This window comes from Bufo gargarizans, chromosome 4 (genome assembly GCF_014858855.1).
Source record: "Bufo gargarizans isolate SCDJY-AF-19 chromosome 4, ASM1485885v1, whole genome shotgun sequence".
Lineage (NCBI taxonomy): Eukaryota > Metazoa > Chordata > Amphibia > Anura > Bufonidae > Bufo > Bufo gargarizans.
In genome coordinates, this window is record NC_058083.1 from 94,059,625 (window position 1) to 94,079,079 (window position 19,455).

Genomic DNA, 19,455 nt, shown 5'->3' on the forward strand with positions numbered 1-19,455 from the left:
ACAACAAGATGTGTATCAGGCACACATACAGGATAGGATTAGATACAGATGTGATTGAATACGCTTGCTGATTCCAGCTGTTTATCACACGCTGGAATTAGTGAGGGAAGAGCCTGTGGACTGTCAGTGATAGGATTAGATCTGCCAGGATAATCTGATTTCTTCCAGGGGGAAAGGAAAGCTCAGACATGAAAAACAGGTATTTGGGCCAGTTTTCAACTTCATGCCCAGGCCATTTTTTGCAAATCTGACATGTGTCACTTTATGTGGTAATAACTTTGGAACGCTTTTACTTATCCAAGCCATTCTGAGATCGTTTTTTTCGTGACACATTGTACTTCATGACAGTCATTGATTTGCGTCAATACAGGTCACCTTTATTTATGAAAAAGTCCCAAATTTACCCAAAATTTTGTGAAAAATGTGCAATTTCTCTGCTTTTAGAATAGAAAGTGATTGGCTACAGGTATGTGTTCCCAAGTACCGAACACTTGACTCCGACATAGAACTAGACCTTCTATCCAGTAAACAACAAGCAGGGCTCTGGGGAATTGTCACCCCCAATAAGACTCCCACAGGATTAACCAAAGGTATATATTTAAATATACAGAACCTTAAACCTAATGTAAACCTCTTCTCAGATCCCCCTCTTTGGATTACCAGCAAAACACACTCCCTATCTAGTTAAACCAGATTCACCCAGTATTCCACAATTCTGGGACCTTCTAACTGATACCCCAATGACGGCTCTGATATCCGATTTAAAACATAGAGAAGATATTCCTATCCTCTGCTCCAAGTACATCAAAGAAGGTGATTTTCTGGCTAAACAGGAATTAATTAACATGTGTCAAACTCTAATTACCAATTATGCTATTATGCCAACCCCAACATGGTTTGAGCAAATCTCTTCTCACTAAAACCTCACAAGGCATAGTGTTTCGCTCCTATATAAATGGTTAATCCCCCAAAAAGGTGGGAGTACCCAAGTATTCATAAGAGATTGGGAAGAAGATCTAGTTCGGTCCTTCTCCCCACAAGAGATTGACCTGATCTTCTTGAGATCACACAGGTTTTCCAGGTGTATAAAAATGCAAGAACATTCTTTTAAAACCCTAACCTGATGGTACAATGACCCTCATAAGCTCTTCAGAATGGGTTTTGCAGACCATGACTTATGCTGGCGGTGTAAGACCCAGAAAGGTACATTAGGCCATATTATGTGGCAATGCCCTTTGATTCACTTCCATTTTGGGAACAGGTTGAACAAAAAATAAAGGAAGTTTGTAACACCAGATTAAAGTTAACCCCTCAATCAGTACTTCTTTGGCTACCTTCCAAGAAATGGCAACGTTCGATGTTTGACTTACCGACCCTTCTAGTCCAAGCAGCAAGGTTGCTAATCCCATTAAACTGGCTTAATTCCTCACCTCCCTCATTAAAAAGTTGGAATGAAAAAGTTGACCAAATTTTCTTGATGGAGGGGTTGGCAAGCTGGGCAACTAGATCACATTCTAAGTTCCTACAGCTTTGGAGGCCATGGAAATTGTTCAGGGATTCAGGGAATAAGTCTGTGACCTCTGACATTGGATCCACTTGAATCATCACAATTATCAAATCAATTATTTGTAGCTGCTGCCCTACACACTCAATTTACCACATTGTCCAAACTCATGAAATGCAGGATTTCGTTGCTGTTTTTACAGTTCAACTGTTCTCTTATGTTAGTAAACTGTTTCTTCCTCTACCATTTTGGTGGGTACCCGCCATGTTCCAAACTGCTCCACTTCTGTATGTAACATAGATATCTGAGTTGTCTTAAACTATGTAATTAAAGATATTGTATATCATTACCTTCATACCTGACATGTGGTCGTAAACTGATGTAAGGGTGCATGGCAGGGCGCAGAAGGAAAGGAGCGCCATATGGTTTTGGGAAAGCCGGTTTTGCTGGACTGGTTTTTTGACACCATGTCTCATTTGAAGCCCCCCTGATGCACCCCTAAAGTAGAAACTCCCAAAAGTGACCCCATTTTGGCAACTAGGGGATAAGATGGCAGTTTTATTGGTACTATTTTGGGGTACATATGGTTTTTTGTGATGCAAGGTAACCAAAAAATAGCTGTTTTGGCACTGTTTTTATTTTTTATTTTTTACAACGTTCATCTGACAGGTTAGATCATGCGCTATTTTTATAGAGCAGGTTGTTACAGATGCAGTGATATCAAATATGTATACTTTGTTTGTTTCAGTTTTACATAATAAAGCATTTTTGAAAAACGCCATATTGTTTTTATTTTCTGCCAATCGTCTTGTTCAGGGGCTCATTTTATGCAGGAAGAGTTTTTATTGGTACTATTTTTGGGTACATATGATTTTTTTATCATTCATTATTACACTTTATGAGGCAAGCTGACCTTAGCACAGTTTTTACACCTGAGTTCACCTGAGGGGTTAGGTAATGTGATATTTTTATAGAGCAGGTCGTTACGAACGTGGCAATACCTAGTATGTATATTTATTTAAGTTTTACACAATAATTGCATTTTTGAAACCCAAAAAATTATGTTTTAGTGTCTCCATGTTCTGAGAGCTATAGTTTATTTTTATTTTTTGGGTGATTGTCTTAGGTAGCTGCTAATTTTTTGCAGGATGAGGTGACGGTTTGATTGGTACCATTTTGGGGGGCATAAGCCTTTTTGATCGCTTGGTGTTGCACTTTTTGTGATGTAAGGTGAAAAAAATTTCTTTTTTTAAAACAGTTTTTATTAAAAATTTTTACGGTGTTCATCGGACAGGGTGGATCATGTGTTATATTTATAGAGCCGGTCGTTATGGATGTGGCAATACCTAATATGTGTGTGTAGAAAGCAGCACAGCATCGGGCTGCCTTGTCACCCATCGGTCCCCGCCACAGCAGCGCAGGGACTTGATGGGCTCCCTCACCCGCCGCAAATCCCTTCTATGTCGCGGTCAGCTCTGATCGCGGCATAAAAGGGGTTTATCCACCGGCCGGACCGCTGCAGTGATCGGGTGCGCACCTCTCCGGTGCCCACCCGATTACCATGATGTAATAGTAAGTCAAAATTGCTGGAATGCACCTGCCGCCATGACGTACTATTACGTCAACAGGAGACAGAGAAGTGTTGCTAAGGCACAAAATGGGCCACTTTAGAGCTATTTTTCTAATAGAAATGTACAATTTCAGTAATGAAAGAATATTTTTAAAAAATGGTCAGTTTCACTGCTCCTACACATTACAAATATAAAAAAAAAGAATGACCGTTACACTTTAACTTTGGTTCCATGATCTTCTGCTACTAGGTAAAGAAATTAATTTGGAAGGACTCTCTCAGCCCACACGTGTGTACTTTATGCTGTCGTTACATAAATAGTATGAAAGGGTGCACAACTGTACAACTTTGCAACCGTTCAATCTCAAATAAAAAATGAACCAAACTTGGCATATAGTCTTAATAAAAAATATGCCACTATTCCATGTATACAACACCTATTCAGACCTCTTTGTCATTACAGACTAAAAACGAACCCTGCGTAGTCTGATCTTGCAGTCATACTATCACCTGTCCATCTGGAAAGGACTAAGACCTCATGCACGCGGCCGTTGATCAGCCATTCCGTGCATTGTGGATAACAATTTGCGGTCCCCAATGCACGGGCAACATCCATGTGGATTTTGCAGACGTATCCATACCCATTCTACTTGAAAGTGTCCATGGTCTGAACGCACTGCAAAAAAGTACTGCATGCACTATTTTTTTGCGTTGTGGAGGCACGGACAGAAACCTCCACACCACTCTGTAGTGCTTCAGTGGGCGTTCCGTGCCTCCGTTCTGCACCGCACCTTCTGGATTGCGAACCCATTTAAGTGAATGGGTCCGCATCCTTTGATGCGGAGTGCCCACTGCTGATGCCCGTAAATTGCAGACCCACTGTTAGCCATAGGCTGCAGAATTAGACTACGCTAGGCTTGTTTGTAGTCTGTTACCATTGAGACATATAGGTCTGCATAGAAGCTGTATACACAGAACGGTATAGTGGATAAAATCCACCACTTATTAGAAACGGGATACCAGTATAGATGAGCTATATACAGGGAGTGCAGAATTATTAGGCAAATTAGTATTTTGACCACATCATCCTCTTTATGCATGTTGTCTTACTCCAAGCTGTATAGGCTCGAAAGCCTACTACCAATTAAGCATATTAGGTGATGTGCATCTCTGTAATGAGAAGGGGTGTGGTCTAATGACATCAACACCCTATATCAGGTGTGCATAATTATTAGGCAACTTCCTTTCCTTTGGCAAAATGGGTCAAAAGAAGGACATGACAGGCTCAGAAAAGTCAAAAATAGTGAGATATCTTGCAGAGGGATGCAGCACTCTTAAAATTGCAAAGCTTCTGAAGCGTGATCATCGAACAATCAAGCGTTTCATTCAAAATAGTCAACAGGGTCGCAAGAAGCGTGTGGAAAAACCAAGGCACAAAATAACTGCCCATGAACTGAGAAAAGTCAAGCGTGCAGCTGCCAAGATGCCACTTGCCACCAGTTTGGCCAAATTTCAGAGCTGCAACATCACTGGAGTGCCCAAAAGCACAAGGTGTGCAATACTCAGAGACATGGCCAAGGTAAGAAAGGCTGAAAGACGACCACCACTGAACAAGACACAAGCTGAAACGTCAAGACTGGGTCAAGAAATATCTCAAGACTGATTTTTCTAAGGTTTTATAGACTGATGAAATGAGAGTGAGTCTTGATGGGCCAGATGGATGGGCCGTGGCTGGATTGGTAAAGGGCAGAGAGCTCCAGTCCGACTCAGACGCCAGCAAGGTGGAGGTGGAGTATTGGTTTGGGCTGGTATCATCAAAGATGAGCTTGTGGGGCCTTTTCGGGTTGAGGATGGAGTCAAGCTTAACTCCCAGTCCTACTGCCAGTTTCTGGAAGACACCGTCTTCAAGCAGTGGTACAGGAAGAAGTCTGCATCCTTCAAGAAAAACATGATTTTCATGCAGGACAATGCTCCATCACACGCGTCCAAGTACTCAACAGCATGGCTGGCAAGAAAGGGTATAAAAGAAGAAAATCTAATGACATGGCCTCCTTGTTCACCTGATCTGAACCCCATTGAGAACCTGTGGTCCATCATCAAATGTGAGATTTACAAGGAGGGAAAACAGTACACCTCTCTGAACAGTGTCTGGGAGGCTGTGGTTGCTGCTGCACGCAATGTTGATGGTGAACAGATCAAAACACTGACAGAATCCATGGATGGCAGGCTTTTGAGTGTCCTTGCAAAGAAAGGTGGCTATATTGGTCACTGATTTGTTTTTGTTTTGTTTTTGAATGTCAGAAATGTATATTTGTGAATGTTGAGATGTTATATTGGTTTCACTGGTAAAATAAATAATTTAAATGGGTATATATTTGTTTTTTGTTAAGTTGCCTAATAATTATGCACAGTAATAGTCACCTGCACACACAGATATCCCCCTAAAATAGCTAAAACTAAAAACAAACTAAAAACTACTACCAAAAATATTCAGCTTTGATATTAATGAGTTTTTTGGGTTCATTGAGAACATGGTTGTTGTTCAATAATAAAATTAATCCTCAAAAATACAACTTGCCTAATAATTCTGCACTCCCTGTAGATTGCTTTGGTAATACGACTGATGCATGCTCATGGTGAAACTCACCTGCACATATGCTCAAAGAGCGAGCTGTACCCTGTACATACACCTTTCTTGGTCCGAAAGACATCTTCTGGGGCCGAGGATACCAGATCTTTATTCTTTAACCCCGCTGTGTCATACTCTGAGATCATTGAAAAGAAAGTAGTGTCTCTTTATTGTGCAAAGTACATGGATTTATTCTATTTTTATTCTTATTTCTGCAATACATGATGTTACATTTCTGAAAAATACCTTCACGTGAGGGTTTTAAGGGATTAACTGGTCCACCAGAGCACTTGGGCCCCTTTCATACGAGCTTTTCCGCGCAGGTGCAACGCGTGACGTGAACGCATAGCACCCACACTGAATCCTGACCCATTCATTTCAATGGGTCTGTGTACATGAGCGTTTTTATTCACGCATCAGTTCTGCGTTGCGTGAAAAATGCAGCATGTTCTATATCCTGCGTTTTTCTCTCAGCCTTGGCTCATAGAAGTGAATGGGGCGCTTCAGTGAAAAACACATTGCATCTGGATGTAGTCCAGATGCAGTCCAGATGCAGTCCAGATGCAATGTGTTTTTCACTGATGGTTGCTAACCGTCAGTTTTTATCACGCGCTTGAAAAATGCATCAAAACGCATTGCGGAAAAACTGAACAACTGAACGCAATCGCAGACAAAACTGACTGAACTTGCTTGCAAAATGGTGCGAGTTTCACTGAATGCACCCTGGACGCATCCGGAGCCAAGCCGCCACGCTTGCGTGAAAGAGGCCTTAAAGGGGTTTTCTGATGAAAAACACCTATCCTTTAGGCTACATGCACACAAACGTATGTGTTTTGCGATCCACAAATTGCGGATCCACAAAATAAACAGATGACATCCGTATGCCATCCGTTTTTTGGGTGGATCCATTGTAACAATGCCTAGTCTTGTCCGCAAAACGGACTAGAAAAGGACAAGTTCTATTTTTTTGCGGGGCTACGGAATGGACCCATTGAAATGAATGGGTGCTCATCCAATCCGTATATATATGTGTGGGGGTAAAAATGGCAGCACTGGGAAAAATAATAAAAGAAAAACAATAAAAGAGAAAATGGGTGCACAGCCCAAACGGGAAAAGGCTTACCCAGTATGAAGAGACCAAAAAGCGGGCAGCTCTCCAAAATAATGGTGAAAATATGCAAAGCTTTATTCACTCATGTGACAAGGCAACGTTTCAGCTCAGTGTGAGCCTTTCTCAAGCAAAGATACACGACCTGCTCCCTTGGTCCTGTATCTTTGCTTGAGAAAGGCTTACACTGAGCTGAAACGTTGCCTTGTCACATGAGTGAATAAAGATTTGCATATTTTCACCATTATTTTGGAGTGCTGCCCTATTTTTGGTCTCTCTCTCTCTCTCTCTCTCTCTCTCTCTATATATATATATATATATATATATATATATAAAGATGAAATAACGAGGCAGCACTTCCAGCTTTTGGTGTACGGGTGAAGACCCCAAACTATAATCCAAGCGACGTTTCGGCCTGCTCAATGAGGCCTTTATCAAGCTTGATAAAGGCCTCATTGAGCAGGCCGAAACGTCGCTTGGATTATAGTTTGGGGTCTTCACCCGTACACCAAAAGCTGGAAGTGCTGCCTCGTTATTTCATCTTTGTATATCGTGGAGGAGTGGCCTACCTCTGTGGGGATTTGCACCCAGTCCACCTACTCTGACTGTGCTGCTGCACTATTTGTGTTTTATATATATATATATATATATATATACACACTCACCTAAAGAATTATTAGGAACACCTGTTCTATTTCTCATTAATGCGATTATCTAGTCAACCAATCACATGGCAGTTGCTTCAATGCATGTAGGTTTGTGGTCCTGGTCAAGACTATCTCCTGAACTCCAAACTGAATGTCAGAATGGGAAAGAAAGGTGGGCTACAACAGCAGAAGACCCCACCGGGTACCACTCATCTGCACTACAAATAGGAAAAAGAGGCTACAATTTGCACGAGCTCACCAAAATTGGACTGTTAAAGTCTGGAAAAATGTTGCCTGGTCTGAATTTGGCGTAAACAGAATGAGGACATGTATCCATCATGCCTTGTTACCACTGTGCAGGCTGGTGGTGGTGGTGTAATGGTGTGGGGGATGTTTTCTGGGAACACTTTAGGCCACTTAGTGCCAATTGGCCATCGTTTAAATGCCACGGGCTACCTGAGCATTGTTTCTGACCATGTCCATCCCTTCATGACCATTATGTACCCATCCTCTGATGGCTACTTCCAGCAGGATAATGCACCATGTCACAAAGCTTGAATTATTTCAAATTGGTTTCTTGAACATGACAATGAGTTCACTGTGCTAAAATGGCCCCCACAGTCACCAGATCTCAACCCAATAGAGCATCTTTGGGATGTGGTGGAACGGGAGCTTCGTGCCCTGGATGTGCATCCCTCAAATCTGCATCAACTGCAAGATGCTATCCTATCAATATGGGCCAACATTTCTAAAGAATGCTATCAGCACCTTGTTGAATCAATGCCACGTAGAATTAAGGCAGTTCTGAAGGCAAAAGGAGGTTCAACACCGTATTAGTATGGTGTTCCTAATAATTCTTTAGGTGAGTGTATATATATATGTCTCAACAGAAATCGAGACTCTTCAGACCAGGCAACATTTTTCCAGTCTTCAACAGTCCAATTTTGGTGAGCTCATGCCTGGCTTCAGCTGTGACATGTCCCCTCACTACTGGGCCAGATGCTGTTTTTGTATACTGGTGAAAGCAGTCATTGGCTGCAGCAGTGCACATGACCGGGTCCATATTCATACCAGAAGTAAACAAGCTAAAAATGAACAGGCGCTAGAGAGGACCGGGGCGGCGGAGAGCAGCTTAGTATGACTTTTATTAGATCATACACGCTAGAACTATAGAATTCCAAGAAAAACCCCTTTAAGATAAACTAACCACTGTTACTGGATCTCAAATATAATTCACTCTTCTGAATAACATCCATAACTTTTTTGTTTGAGAACAATGACCCAGATTTATCAATCCAGGGTTTTAGACAGTTTTTCACCATGCTCAACAAGGAGCGCGGCTTGATTGAAAGCCCTTTGGCTTAGCAGGAAAGCAGGCATGGCCTAAAATGTGTCCTTTTCTCTAGAGGAAAATTCTGAGAAAAATCTAAGGTGGGCACGTATACTAAGGAATTAAAAGCGTCAGTATTAGGGCTCGTGCACACAAACGTATTTTCTTTCCCTGTCCATTCCGGGTTTTTTGCGGACCGTATGCGGAACCATTCATTTCAATGGGTCGACAAAAAAAAAAACTGAAGTTACTCCGTGTTCATTTCATTTCCGTTTGTCCATATTTCCGTTCCACACACAAAAAAAAATAGAACATGTCCTATTATTGTCCGTATTACGGACAAGGATCGTACTGTTCTATTAGGGGCCAGCTGTTCTGTTCCGCAAAATACGGAATGCACACGGACGTGAGAATTGTTTACCATGCCTGGCAACTTACATTTACTAAGGGTTGAACAGATGTTTTGTTGCAGGGCTTCATTTTTGACAGTGGTGCAAAAGGGCTCCGATGTGTTCCTGACAGGAATACATTGGCTAAAGTCTCAGGTCTTAACATCAGCTTGATGGATTAGCCAGTGATGTCAGTTGCTTATCATTGGGGTGCACCTTTCACAGTGATTTAGGGCTTCAAGTCTCCCAAAAAAAAGTTATCTAAGTCCTCTGGCGGAGCACAACCTGTCAGAAAACTCTATAATAAAGCCTGTTTTACAGTCTGCAAATTGCGCGTCCACAAAACACAGATCTCGACCGTGTGCATTCCGCATTTTACGGAACGGAACGTGTGGCCCATAATAGAACTGTCCTAAGCTTGTCTGCAATGTGGATAAGAATAGGACATGTTCTATATTTTTGCCGATGGCACGGAACTGTGTGCTGTCCGCATTTTTTGCAGCCCCATTAAAGTGAATGGGCCCGCATCCGACCCGCAAAAATTGCGGATCGGATGCGGACAAAAAAATACATTCGCATGCATGAACCCTAAACCTGGGCCAATGTACTAACAGTTAGACTGTACACATACCTATATGATGACATATCCATATCCAGATAGCTCTTATCTTCTCTAAGTCTGTGTTAGCACCACATGTAAGTTCTTTTACCAACTGCTCCAATGTCACAGCAGTCACCTGTAAGAAAGAAAAGTGTCATCAGGTAACGTATAAAAATCCTATAACTGTGTAGTTACTAAACTGACTTCTGGCGGCTGAGCTTCAAGGTAACAGTTCAACATCGGTGATGGGGGTGTGGGACTCTGCTGATCTGATATTGATAGCCTATCGTGATAGCAGATGAAAATCCTGAGCCACCCCAGGCCTATCATGAAAGCCCTAAACATCCTTGCTGTCTTTATGAGGACCCAGTAAGCAGCACTTGTTCACTGACAGGACCTGGTATGATTAACAAGCCACGTGGGAAAGGCTGAGAGACTGGTCAGGGTTGAGGGAAAGCGGAACGGAGCAAAGTGCAGAGATATCCTTAATAAAGACCCGATCCAGACCACGCTGGACCTCAGACTGGACCAAAGGTTCACCTGCTAATAAGACAATGATCCTAAGCACACAGCCCAGAAAACACAGAGTGGTTTAGGGATAACTTTGTAAATGTCTCTGACTGAACCAGCCAGAGCCCTGATTTAAACTCAATCAAATATCTGAAAATGGCTGTCCACCAATGGTCCCCATCCAACTTGACAGAGCTTGAAAGGATCTGCTGAAAAAAATTGCAGAAATTCACATCCTCCAGGTGAGCAAGCATTGTGGCATCATACCCAAGAAGATTGGAGGCTGTAATCACTGCCAAATGCAGCGACTCTCAGGGGAAGAGCTGTGAAAAGGATGGGAGTGGTAGTGATGGCACCGATAGGAGTAGTAGTGGTTCAAGGTAGCCATCCTCACTGGGGCTGTGCACCAGTGAATGGAGGGTGCCTCGTGGTAGTTGGGGTACCCTTGGCAGGGTGCAAGGCAGATGGGCATGTGCAGGGCCAGAGGAAGGTTGATGGATTCAATGACCAGTCCTATTTGGTTGCAATACTCCAATGGTCCCTGGGGCAGTCCAGTGAATGGAGGGCGCACCCTTTCTTTCATCAGGCGCACGCTGATATTGGAGCTTTGGCCTGGTGTTAGGTGGAGTGCCCTTGATGGCAGGTGTTTGGCAGGGTGCAAGGCAGGAGGTTAGAAGCAGAATGGATGGATGATGCAATCACCAGGCCCAGTTTAATTAAAATAATCGCTTTACTGAGAATGATAAGAGTTGCAGTACCAGCATAAAAAGTAGTCATAGTTCTGTGGTTTTTCAAAGGCACTCTTCAGTTTACACACTGTTTGCAAGGATGAAAATGGGTTAGCAAACTACAAGATAGCTGACTCTGAGTCTCTCTCTAAATATACTTTGCAATCTTTCCAAATAACCAAGGTGTGCAAAGCTCTCAAAAATGTGGCGGGTGCCCGATTTTACATCCTATTCAATATTCAGCAAAGTCCAAGCTATCTTTACAGTCTTCCACCTGGCTCTAAACAGTCTGTGAAAGTTCTTTACTTCTTTCGTTCCAGAGCTTCAGGTAGTTCTTAGCGCCTTCCAGGAGTGGTGTGTCTCCTGGAGTAGGCCTCTCACTAAATAGATAGGAGGCAGCCTCCTCAAACTTCAGCTGCCTAGGCCAGACTCACTGGCTGATGCAATCGGACTATACTGTACAGCTCCCCCTTAAGAGGGAGTAGGACCAGCCACCCACCCACTGAGTAGGACAAAATAACTACCGTAAGTTGCTTTCCCATTTCAGCTTTTGGAATAACATAACACAGCTTTGAAAATACATGAACTTTTTAGCAATAAATTAATTCTTTTAGCAGTGATCTTCTGGAGCACTAAAGATAACTGTTATTATTATTATTATTATTATTATTATTATTATTATTTAAATTCACATAAACACAAATAACTTCTATTGCTTTATGTATACTAAGATAAGGATACTATTTTACCTTTGTAGCAAAGAGGTCCAGTTTTTTAAATACATTTAAGTCAACAACAAGAGATTTTAGGTTTCTTTTGTCCCGGGGATAAGCTGTGTAAAACAAGGACATCAAACAGTTAGCAGGCTCCTTTATCATCATTTGGATTCATAATACAATAGTTAAACTGGGAACTAAAGTGTAGATATAGGGGTGCAGAGGTAGCTGTCAAACTTGGAGTCTGGTGCCAGAGAGGGCCTAGGGACTCCTCTGCCACATAAGAAGGCATCAGCATTTTAGTTCGGGACCTGTTGTAGATTTTATTTTGGGCCCAGAAGCTGTTATCCGATAATAAATATTGATAACTTATCCCTAAGATAGATCATCAATATCAGATTGGTGGGGGTCCGACACCCAGGACCTCCACCGATCTGCTGTTAGAAGAGGCCGATGCTCCATGAGCATCGTGGCCTCTTCTTAGGCCATGTGATGTCACATAGTTGTGGTTGGGAGAGATGCTGGAAGCTGGCTGCTTCGGTGAGTGTGGTGGCTCCCTGTAACAGTTGACCAGTGGGGATGCCAGGATTTGGAACCCCATCAGTCTGATAGGATGACTTATCCTGAGGATAAGTCATCATTATATGTTAATGGATAACCACTATAAGCCTGGGCATGGGTTCAGTCCATAATTTTAGTAGGAGAATCATTGAGAGGAACTATGTGAGTGGCATATTATAGTTAAATGATTGGAGACATCATGACCTCAATAAACAATGTTTGATAGGATTTGATGATCTCTGTGAAGGTGGATAGGAGAAAAGTACTTGAAGTGACTTAACCATGAGAAATAAGTAGTATATAGAGCATTTTACAGAATTGAGGTATATACAGGCAAATACAGTCTGACAGATGAGAACACCACTGAATGGGAAAGTGGGAGTAAACACAGAAAGCAGTCCGGCAGTTTCTGTAGGAGTCTATGGTCTCTAGGGCGTTTTAGTATTTCACACATGAATCTATGGAGGACACAGAAAAGCAAGTCAATTTCCATAGGTTTCTATTTAGATGGGGGTTTAGATTGTGTCAGAGAAAACGGATCCGTCCCCATTGACCTACATTGTGTGCCAGGACAGATCCGTTTCGGTCAGTTTTGTGAAGCGGACAGCAAAACGCTGCAGGCAACGTTTTGGTGTCCGCCTCCAGAGCGGAATGGAGACGGAATGGAGGCAAACTGACGCATTCTGAGCGGATCTCACAAACGGAAAGCCAAAACGCCAATGTGAAAGTAGCCTTAGAAACACTTCCACTTTGGTTTCAGGGCAGTAGCATGACATCCTATTCTCTTATGGTCCCAGATCATTTTTACAGTTTTTCCCCCCAGAAATAGAGCATAAGGTGCAACTTTTAACTTTTTAATATATTCTCTATACTAAAAGGGGTTAACTTACTGCACAAAAAGTACTACTATGTACTGAATAGGACATTTCAAATGAAGTATTATTGCAATATATATGCAATAAAACGTTTTTTTTTTTTTTATTAGCATTTTTTTATTTGCATTACATTTTCCTCTCTGGTAGCTCCTCTGCTGTTTATCTTCCTCGTCCACCTTCTCTTGCATTTAGAGCTGAGCTAACATGCTCATTCGCTTCCCTTTCTGTTCCCTTCCCCTTCCCTCAATGCTGGCATAGTGATCTCCTAGTGAATCAGGTGAAATGATCCAGATACCTTTCATTTATTCATCCATACCGTACTTCTAGGGGCTGATTAGCCATAGACCCTACATGACCCTAGACCCTGATGCCAAGGGCCACCTAAGCCCTCCTAGCTGCCAGCCGGGTTCATAATGAACTAATTTTCTCTTTTGCACCTGACCAGCAGCCACAGGTTCCCTCCTGAATTCAACTGTATTGAGGTCCTCATGAAAACGATACAGTTGAATACTAAGGCACAGGTGGCAGTGTTTTGTGGTGCACTGTGGTATTTGGTTCAGCTGGGGCGGTATATTGCTCTGCACTATGGTATTGCTGGCCCTGCCTACTTCTGTTGTCCCTGCTTAGTCATGTTGCTCCATCTGCCATCTGTCAATTTGGACCCACCTGCAACATAGGGCCACTTTTACCTTTTTTTCCCCAGGGCCTCTTTTAGTTCCCAGTCCGCCCCTGCCTAATTCTGAAGTCACAGAAATAGATGGCATAGACAAAACTAATGGGACACCTACAGATTACACCCACAGGAGCTTTTACGACATCCCATTCTAGAACCCCAATTCCAGTGGGACAGTGTGTAAGATGTAAATAAACACAGAATGCAACCATTTACAAATCTCATAGACCCATATTTTATTCACTATAGATAACACATACGAGATTTTGAAAGTGAGACATTTTACCATTTCATGTAAATGAGATATCTTACTTTCAACATCTGATATGTGTTCTATGATCTGTTGTGAATAAAATATGGGTCTATAAGATATTTAAGTCATTGCATTCTGGTTTTATTTACATTTATCTACATTTTACACAGTGTCCCAACTTTTTTGGAATTCAGGTTGTAAATCCTGAACCAAACTTTACACTTGGCACAATGCAGTCAGGCAGGTAACGTTCTTCTGACAGTCACCAAATCCAGACTTGTCCATCACATTGCCAGCTAGAGAAACACAATTCGCCGCGCCAAAGAACACATTTTCACTGCTGCAGAGTGTTGTGAACCGCCTCTGTCCTGTGCGCACAGGTACCAGCTTTCTGTGTGTGAATTAGGGATTGTATTCATTCTACCTCTGCCTGCAGCACTGCTAGGGTTAATCTCCTGCTATGTGAGGGGCAGCATAGCTGTGTCCAGCTGCTCCTATACATACACCTTGCAGTTTCCTTCAGTGCTTGCCTGTGCATATCTTGCTAGGTCTCTACAGCTAGTTAGAGTCAGAGGAAGAGCTATTTTCTGTTTGTCTGTCTCATTCCTGATTCCTGAACTGTGCTTGTTAACCGTACTGTTCCTGTGCCAAGCGTCTTTGGATTGTTTCACGGATTCGCTCTCTGAACAGTGGAGGAGGAAATTGTCGGGGTATTACATACTACATGTATCTCTAGGACTATATGTGAGGGACTGATTTCTCTGCAGGGGAGCAACAGCTCGTTGCAATGCATCCTGGGAAATGTAGGAACTTGATGAGACTTTGCCCATCCACAGAAAGGAAAGAAAGTCCACCAGGTGAGCAATTAAAAGAGTGTCATAAAATTGTAAATTTGTGGGAAAATCCCTTTAAAATGATACATCAGTGAAATGCTACAAAAAGAAATGGAGATACCCTCAATCCAAGTAAAATGGGTGTCTTACGATTTGTCAACTTTGGACTCTGTTCACTGTTCTGTGTGTGATCTGTACAAAGGAAGACACAATCATGTTAGACATTCGTAAATGCTAGGACCATTTTCCATTGTCAGGAGCCTCCACATGGAGATGCTGTGATATTACACAGGAAGGATAGCGCAGCATGCAGACACCATGAAAACACTATGGTGAAGCCTAACAGACCACAATAAAAGGGTCCATTCACATGTCTGTATTTTTGGTCCGCATACGATCCACATTTTTTTGTGGATCAGAGGTGGACCCATTTATCTCAATGGGGCTGAAAAAGATGTGGACAGCACATGTATATTCCATCCATGGCCCCGCAAAAAAAAGATAGAACATTTCCTATTCTTGTTCGTTTTGCAGACAAAAATAGGCATTTCTAACATAGGGTGAATATGCGGGACCGCAAAATGCAGGGCGCACACAGCCGGGATCTGTGTTTTTTTTTTGCGGATGCGCAATTTTCAGACCACAAAGTGGATACGGTCGTGTGAATGGGCCCTGAGTCAGTAGCACTCTTTGTTTCGGCCTCTGTAATGGAACAGGAAAATTCTATCTGTTATATTCTATTGCAGACAAAAAGAAGGTACTAGCTACTGTATAATACCAATATGAAGCCATTTAATTAACCTTTCCCTGTGCAAATAGGTAAAAAAAAAAAACTGCTGAAAAAAGAGTAAATTGTGTGAGAAATGACAGGTTCTAGAAAACCCTGCCCCCTAATATGCCATCACTCTGCCACCTACTGTAGATGCCACTATACTCTCCGTTGGGTATTTCATCACTGTCCCCTGTATGCCATCACTTCGTCATCTGTATGCCAGCACTGTTCTCTGGGTATACTACCACTCTGTCCCCTGCAGAAGCATTTGCAGGATGATAATCCTCCCAAATCAGATTACATGGAACCCTTTCTTTGTGTTGCTTCATAGTCTTTTTTAGGGTTTTATACTTTTTTTGCTGCCCCTATATTTACTGTACTGACTGTATCCATGTTCTGACCTCTAGATAGTAATAGACCTCTTCCCATTCACGACTCACATCTTCAAGAAGGCACAAGGCAACCTGCCCTTTTACCCATGCCGGTAGCTATTACTACTTGATACCCTTCTGTTGGGGCAGTGTAACCATTTCTACACCCACACTTGCTGAGACCACTACTAAATATCCACTGCTTGTTATAGAGGTATTGAGTAGAAGACTTCTGTCTTTGTTGTCCATGGCAATTAATCAGAGCTCTGCTTTCATTTCTTAAGCTGTCCTGGTAAAATGAAAGCTAAGGCAATAAACAGTGTCTCTTTTAGACAGTTTTGATAAATCTGCTCAAATAAATAGCGTTTACATGTAAAACTGTACATTCATTAAAAGAGTCCATGCAGGGAGATGAGAGGCAGGCTGAACAGCCACTGCAGCCAAAGAGAGAAAAAGCGAGTCAGACCTATGTACAGATGTGGCAGAGCTAAACGTATTCAGTACTCAGGGACTACATCATTCATGCATCATGGCAACTCTTGTCAAAATAGTCACTTTTTGCTGGATTGACATTACTCATGATATGTATTATTCCAATAGTAACAATACTGTATGTGACCAATTGATTGTTATGATACGTGTATTTCACCTCCAGTCCTTACTACAGCCACAGTAGCTAATATATTAAGTTACTGCCTTAAACTTCTCAGTGTCTTAAAGGGGTAATCCCATGACTAATGTAATACATGAAAACCTGACATCATACAGTACATGACAATACCTTTCTAGCAAAGCTGGAACTAGATAAGACTTGTCTGAATAAATCCTAAAGCTTTGGCAAAACTGTGACTTTTCGTAATACTAGTGATCGATTTAAACTTTTGAGCAAGATTGCATACAGTAAAACCTTAAGTATTCCTTTGGACTGCAGCTGTCACTTAATAGTTAAAACCAATTAGTAGGGGTAAAAATAGTCCCATTGTGGTTGTAATCCAATGGTGCTATTATACACATGCATCTAAGTTGCGGTAACTGCACTATGGTTGTTACTATTTGCTGCCCCACAATCTTACTTACCCCTTTAAAAAGGTGCAGTCAAGGTGCAACCCAGCAATTAGCAGAAACCAAGGTTCCCACATCTTAAGACATATGTGTAATAACAACCTAATGGTCTATGAAATATCCGCCATTCATTTCAGTTGCCACACCCAGTGGCACTATATCAATGTGAGATCGGTGGGGGTCCGACTCCCTGCCCCCCTGCCAATTAGCTGTTTGAGGAAGCCTCAAAACTCTGAGGAGCGCTGTTGCCTCTTGCAGCCGACCGCACACAGTGCCGTCCTTTAGTTAGTGGCTGTGCTTGGTATTGCAACTCAGACCCATTCACTTGAATGGGACTGAAATGCACCTAGGCCATGTGACTGATGGCCGTGACATCACATGGCCTAGGAAAAGGCCTAAGTGCTCATGGAACATCACAACCTCTTCAAACAGCTGATCGGCTTGGGTGCCTGGGGTCGGACCCCTGCCGATTTCATACAGATGACCTATCCTGAACATACACCATCAATAGGAAAATCCTGGAAAACCCCTTTAAGTACTGTAAGAAGAAGGAAGTGTTTTTTTAATTGAGTCATTTTTTTTTTTAAGATTGCTTTTCCATCTCTGTGGGTGTGCAGGCTGCAGGCTATTTACTTTCTGATTACTCACCAGAACTGTGATAACTTTCCTTTTGCTTGATTTCTTCCTTGTCCTTGTAAAAGCTTTTCTTTCCTTGTAAAGAGTGACATACTGATAAATAGGAGACAATAAGGATATATATACTGGCAGAGTTTTTGCTAAAATTTCTAAAGGTACCCACACATTAGTCTATAGTTGATGAAGATTTACAATTTCAACCAAAACGATCATTGTTCGGGTGGAATTTAACAACGATCATTCAGACAGACCCTCATAGTGTGAACAGAAGTTGGATCTGTTTGAAATCGGACATAAGATTTTACGTATAAAATAAAATAAGATCATTCATGAAAAATAAAGAGTTTAGTTTGAAGGAACATTTTCAGAAAGATCTTTTGCCCCTCTCCCGATTTCACTCAACTTGTACGACAAGTTTGCATAACTGTAATAGTCAATATGGACTAAAATGTGTATCTCTGCGTCTACATAACAATCAGACACCAGAGTTCAATTGCTATTCTACCATCAACCTGTTTCTATCTAATGTGTATGGGGATGTTAAAGGGTTTTTCCAGGATTCTAGCAGTTTTTGTCTAGCCCTGGAACTTGTGGTGCCTAGTGACAATAGTCATTACTCCTCCTTGCCACTCTATTCCGGTGCCACAAGCCATGGAGGAGCAGAGTGGAGGATGGAAGTGGTAGTGTTTCTAGCTGCAATAATCATTCACAGTGGTAATCCTCACACCGAGGCTCTCTAGGGTCAGGGCAGTGATAGGAGGGTGCACCCTTTCTTGCCTTGAGGCAGACCCTAATGTTGGAGCTCCTGCTTGATGGTAGTTTGGGTGCCCTTGGTGTTGTAGAGTTTAGTGGTGGGTACAAGAAAGGAGATGTAGGTGCTGTGGCTGACACATGGTGCTGGAGTCGGTAACCAGGCCAGTTGTAGAAAATAAACGAGTCTTCTCTTCAAGTCCATAACTAACAGGGATTGTAGTCCACCCATCTATCTCTCTCTCTCTCTGCAGAATCTCAGGTCTAGGTAATATTATTCTTGCAGTGATGGCTGTAATTCCCAGTTGAGTGGCATAGGATTAAGATATGGTGGACCATACTGTGTCCAAGAGTGGAAGGTGTTTTCTCAATTTCTCTTTCACTACAGTAAAGTCGCTATCAGCCATAAGCTGCCGATACCTTACTGACTGACTCCAGCTAGGTAGATTCTGGACCTTCTAGTTTTTCCTTTTTCTCTTTGAAGTAATGTGAAGTAGAGATGTTTTTTTCTCTGTGGATCTCTCAGAGATAGTAATTCTCTGGGATGAAGGCTGGTCTTCTAAGGAGTGAAGAGATGTAGCTTGTTCTCACTTCCTACACTAGCACACGACTAACTAAGCTATGGGCTGATCTAAGGAGTTTATAATCCACTTCCTTTATCTGCAGTGGATGCTTTCTCAAATTTTACTGAGGGTCACATGACCTGTGATGTCAGCTTCTCTCCCTGCTCTGATGATGTTTCATGCAGAAGCCTGAGAGAGCAGATCTGTGTCTGTACACAAGATTTCACTGTGATGGCCACGCCCCCTGAATGGCTGTCTGCTGCTGTCTGCCCTCTCCCTGGATTCTTCAGGAAACTTTAAGCCCTTCTTCACCACACACTCAGAGCTGGAGGCTTTGCTGAACAGCTGCAGTCATTGAAGAGACACAGGATCTT

The 19,455-nt window shown here is 42.3% G+C and overlaps 1 protein-coding gene across 1 annotated transcript in view; it reads right to left on the reverse strand.

Annotated features, from left to right (window-relative positions):
* LOC122935241 (kyphoscoliosis peptidase-like) overlaps positions 1 to 19,455 on the reverse strand; it is a 46,824-nt gene that overhangs the window by 15,944 nt on the left and 11,425 nt on the right. Inside the window, exons 5-9 of the mRNA XM_044291003.1 lie at positions 17,781 to 17,861; positions 15,078 to 15,119; positions 11,766 to 11,848; positions 9,809 to 9,914; positions 5,722 to 5,839 (exon numbers count right to left, since the gene is read on the reverse strand). Of these exons, the coding sequence (XP_044146938.1) occupies positions 5,722 to 5,839; positions 9,809 to 9,914; positions 11,766 to 11,848; positions 15,078 to 15,119; positions 17,781 to 17,861 (430 nt within the window). The remainder of the gene's footprint in view (positions 1 to 5,721; positions 5,840 to 9,808; positions 9,915 to 11,765; positions 11,849 to 15,077; positions 15,120 to 17,780; positions 17,862 to 19,455) is intronic.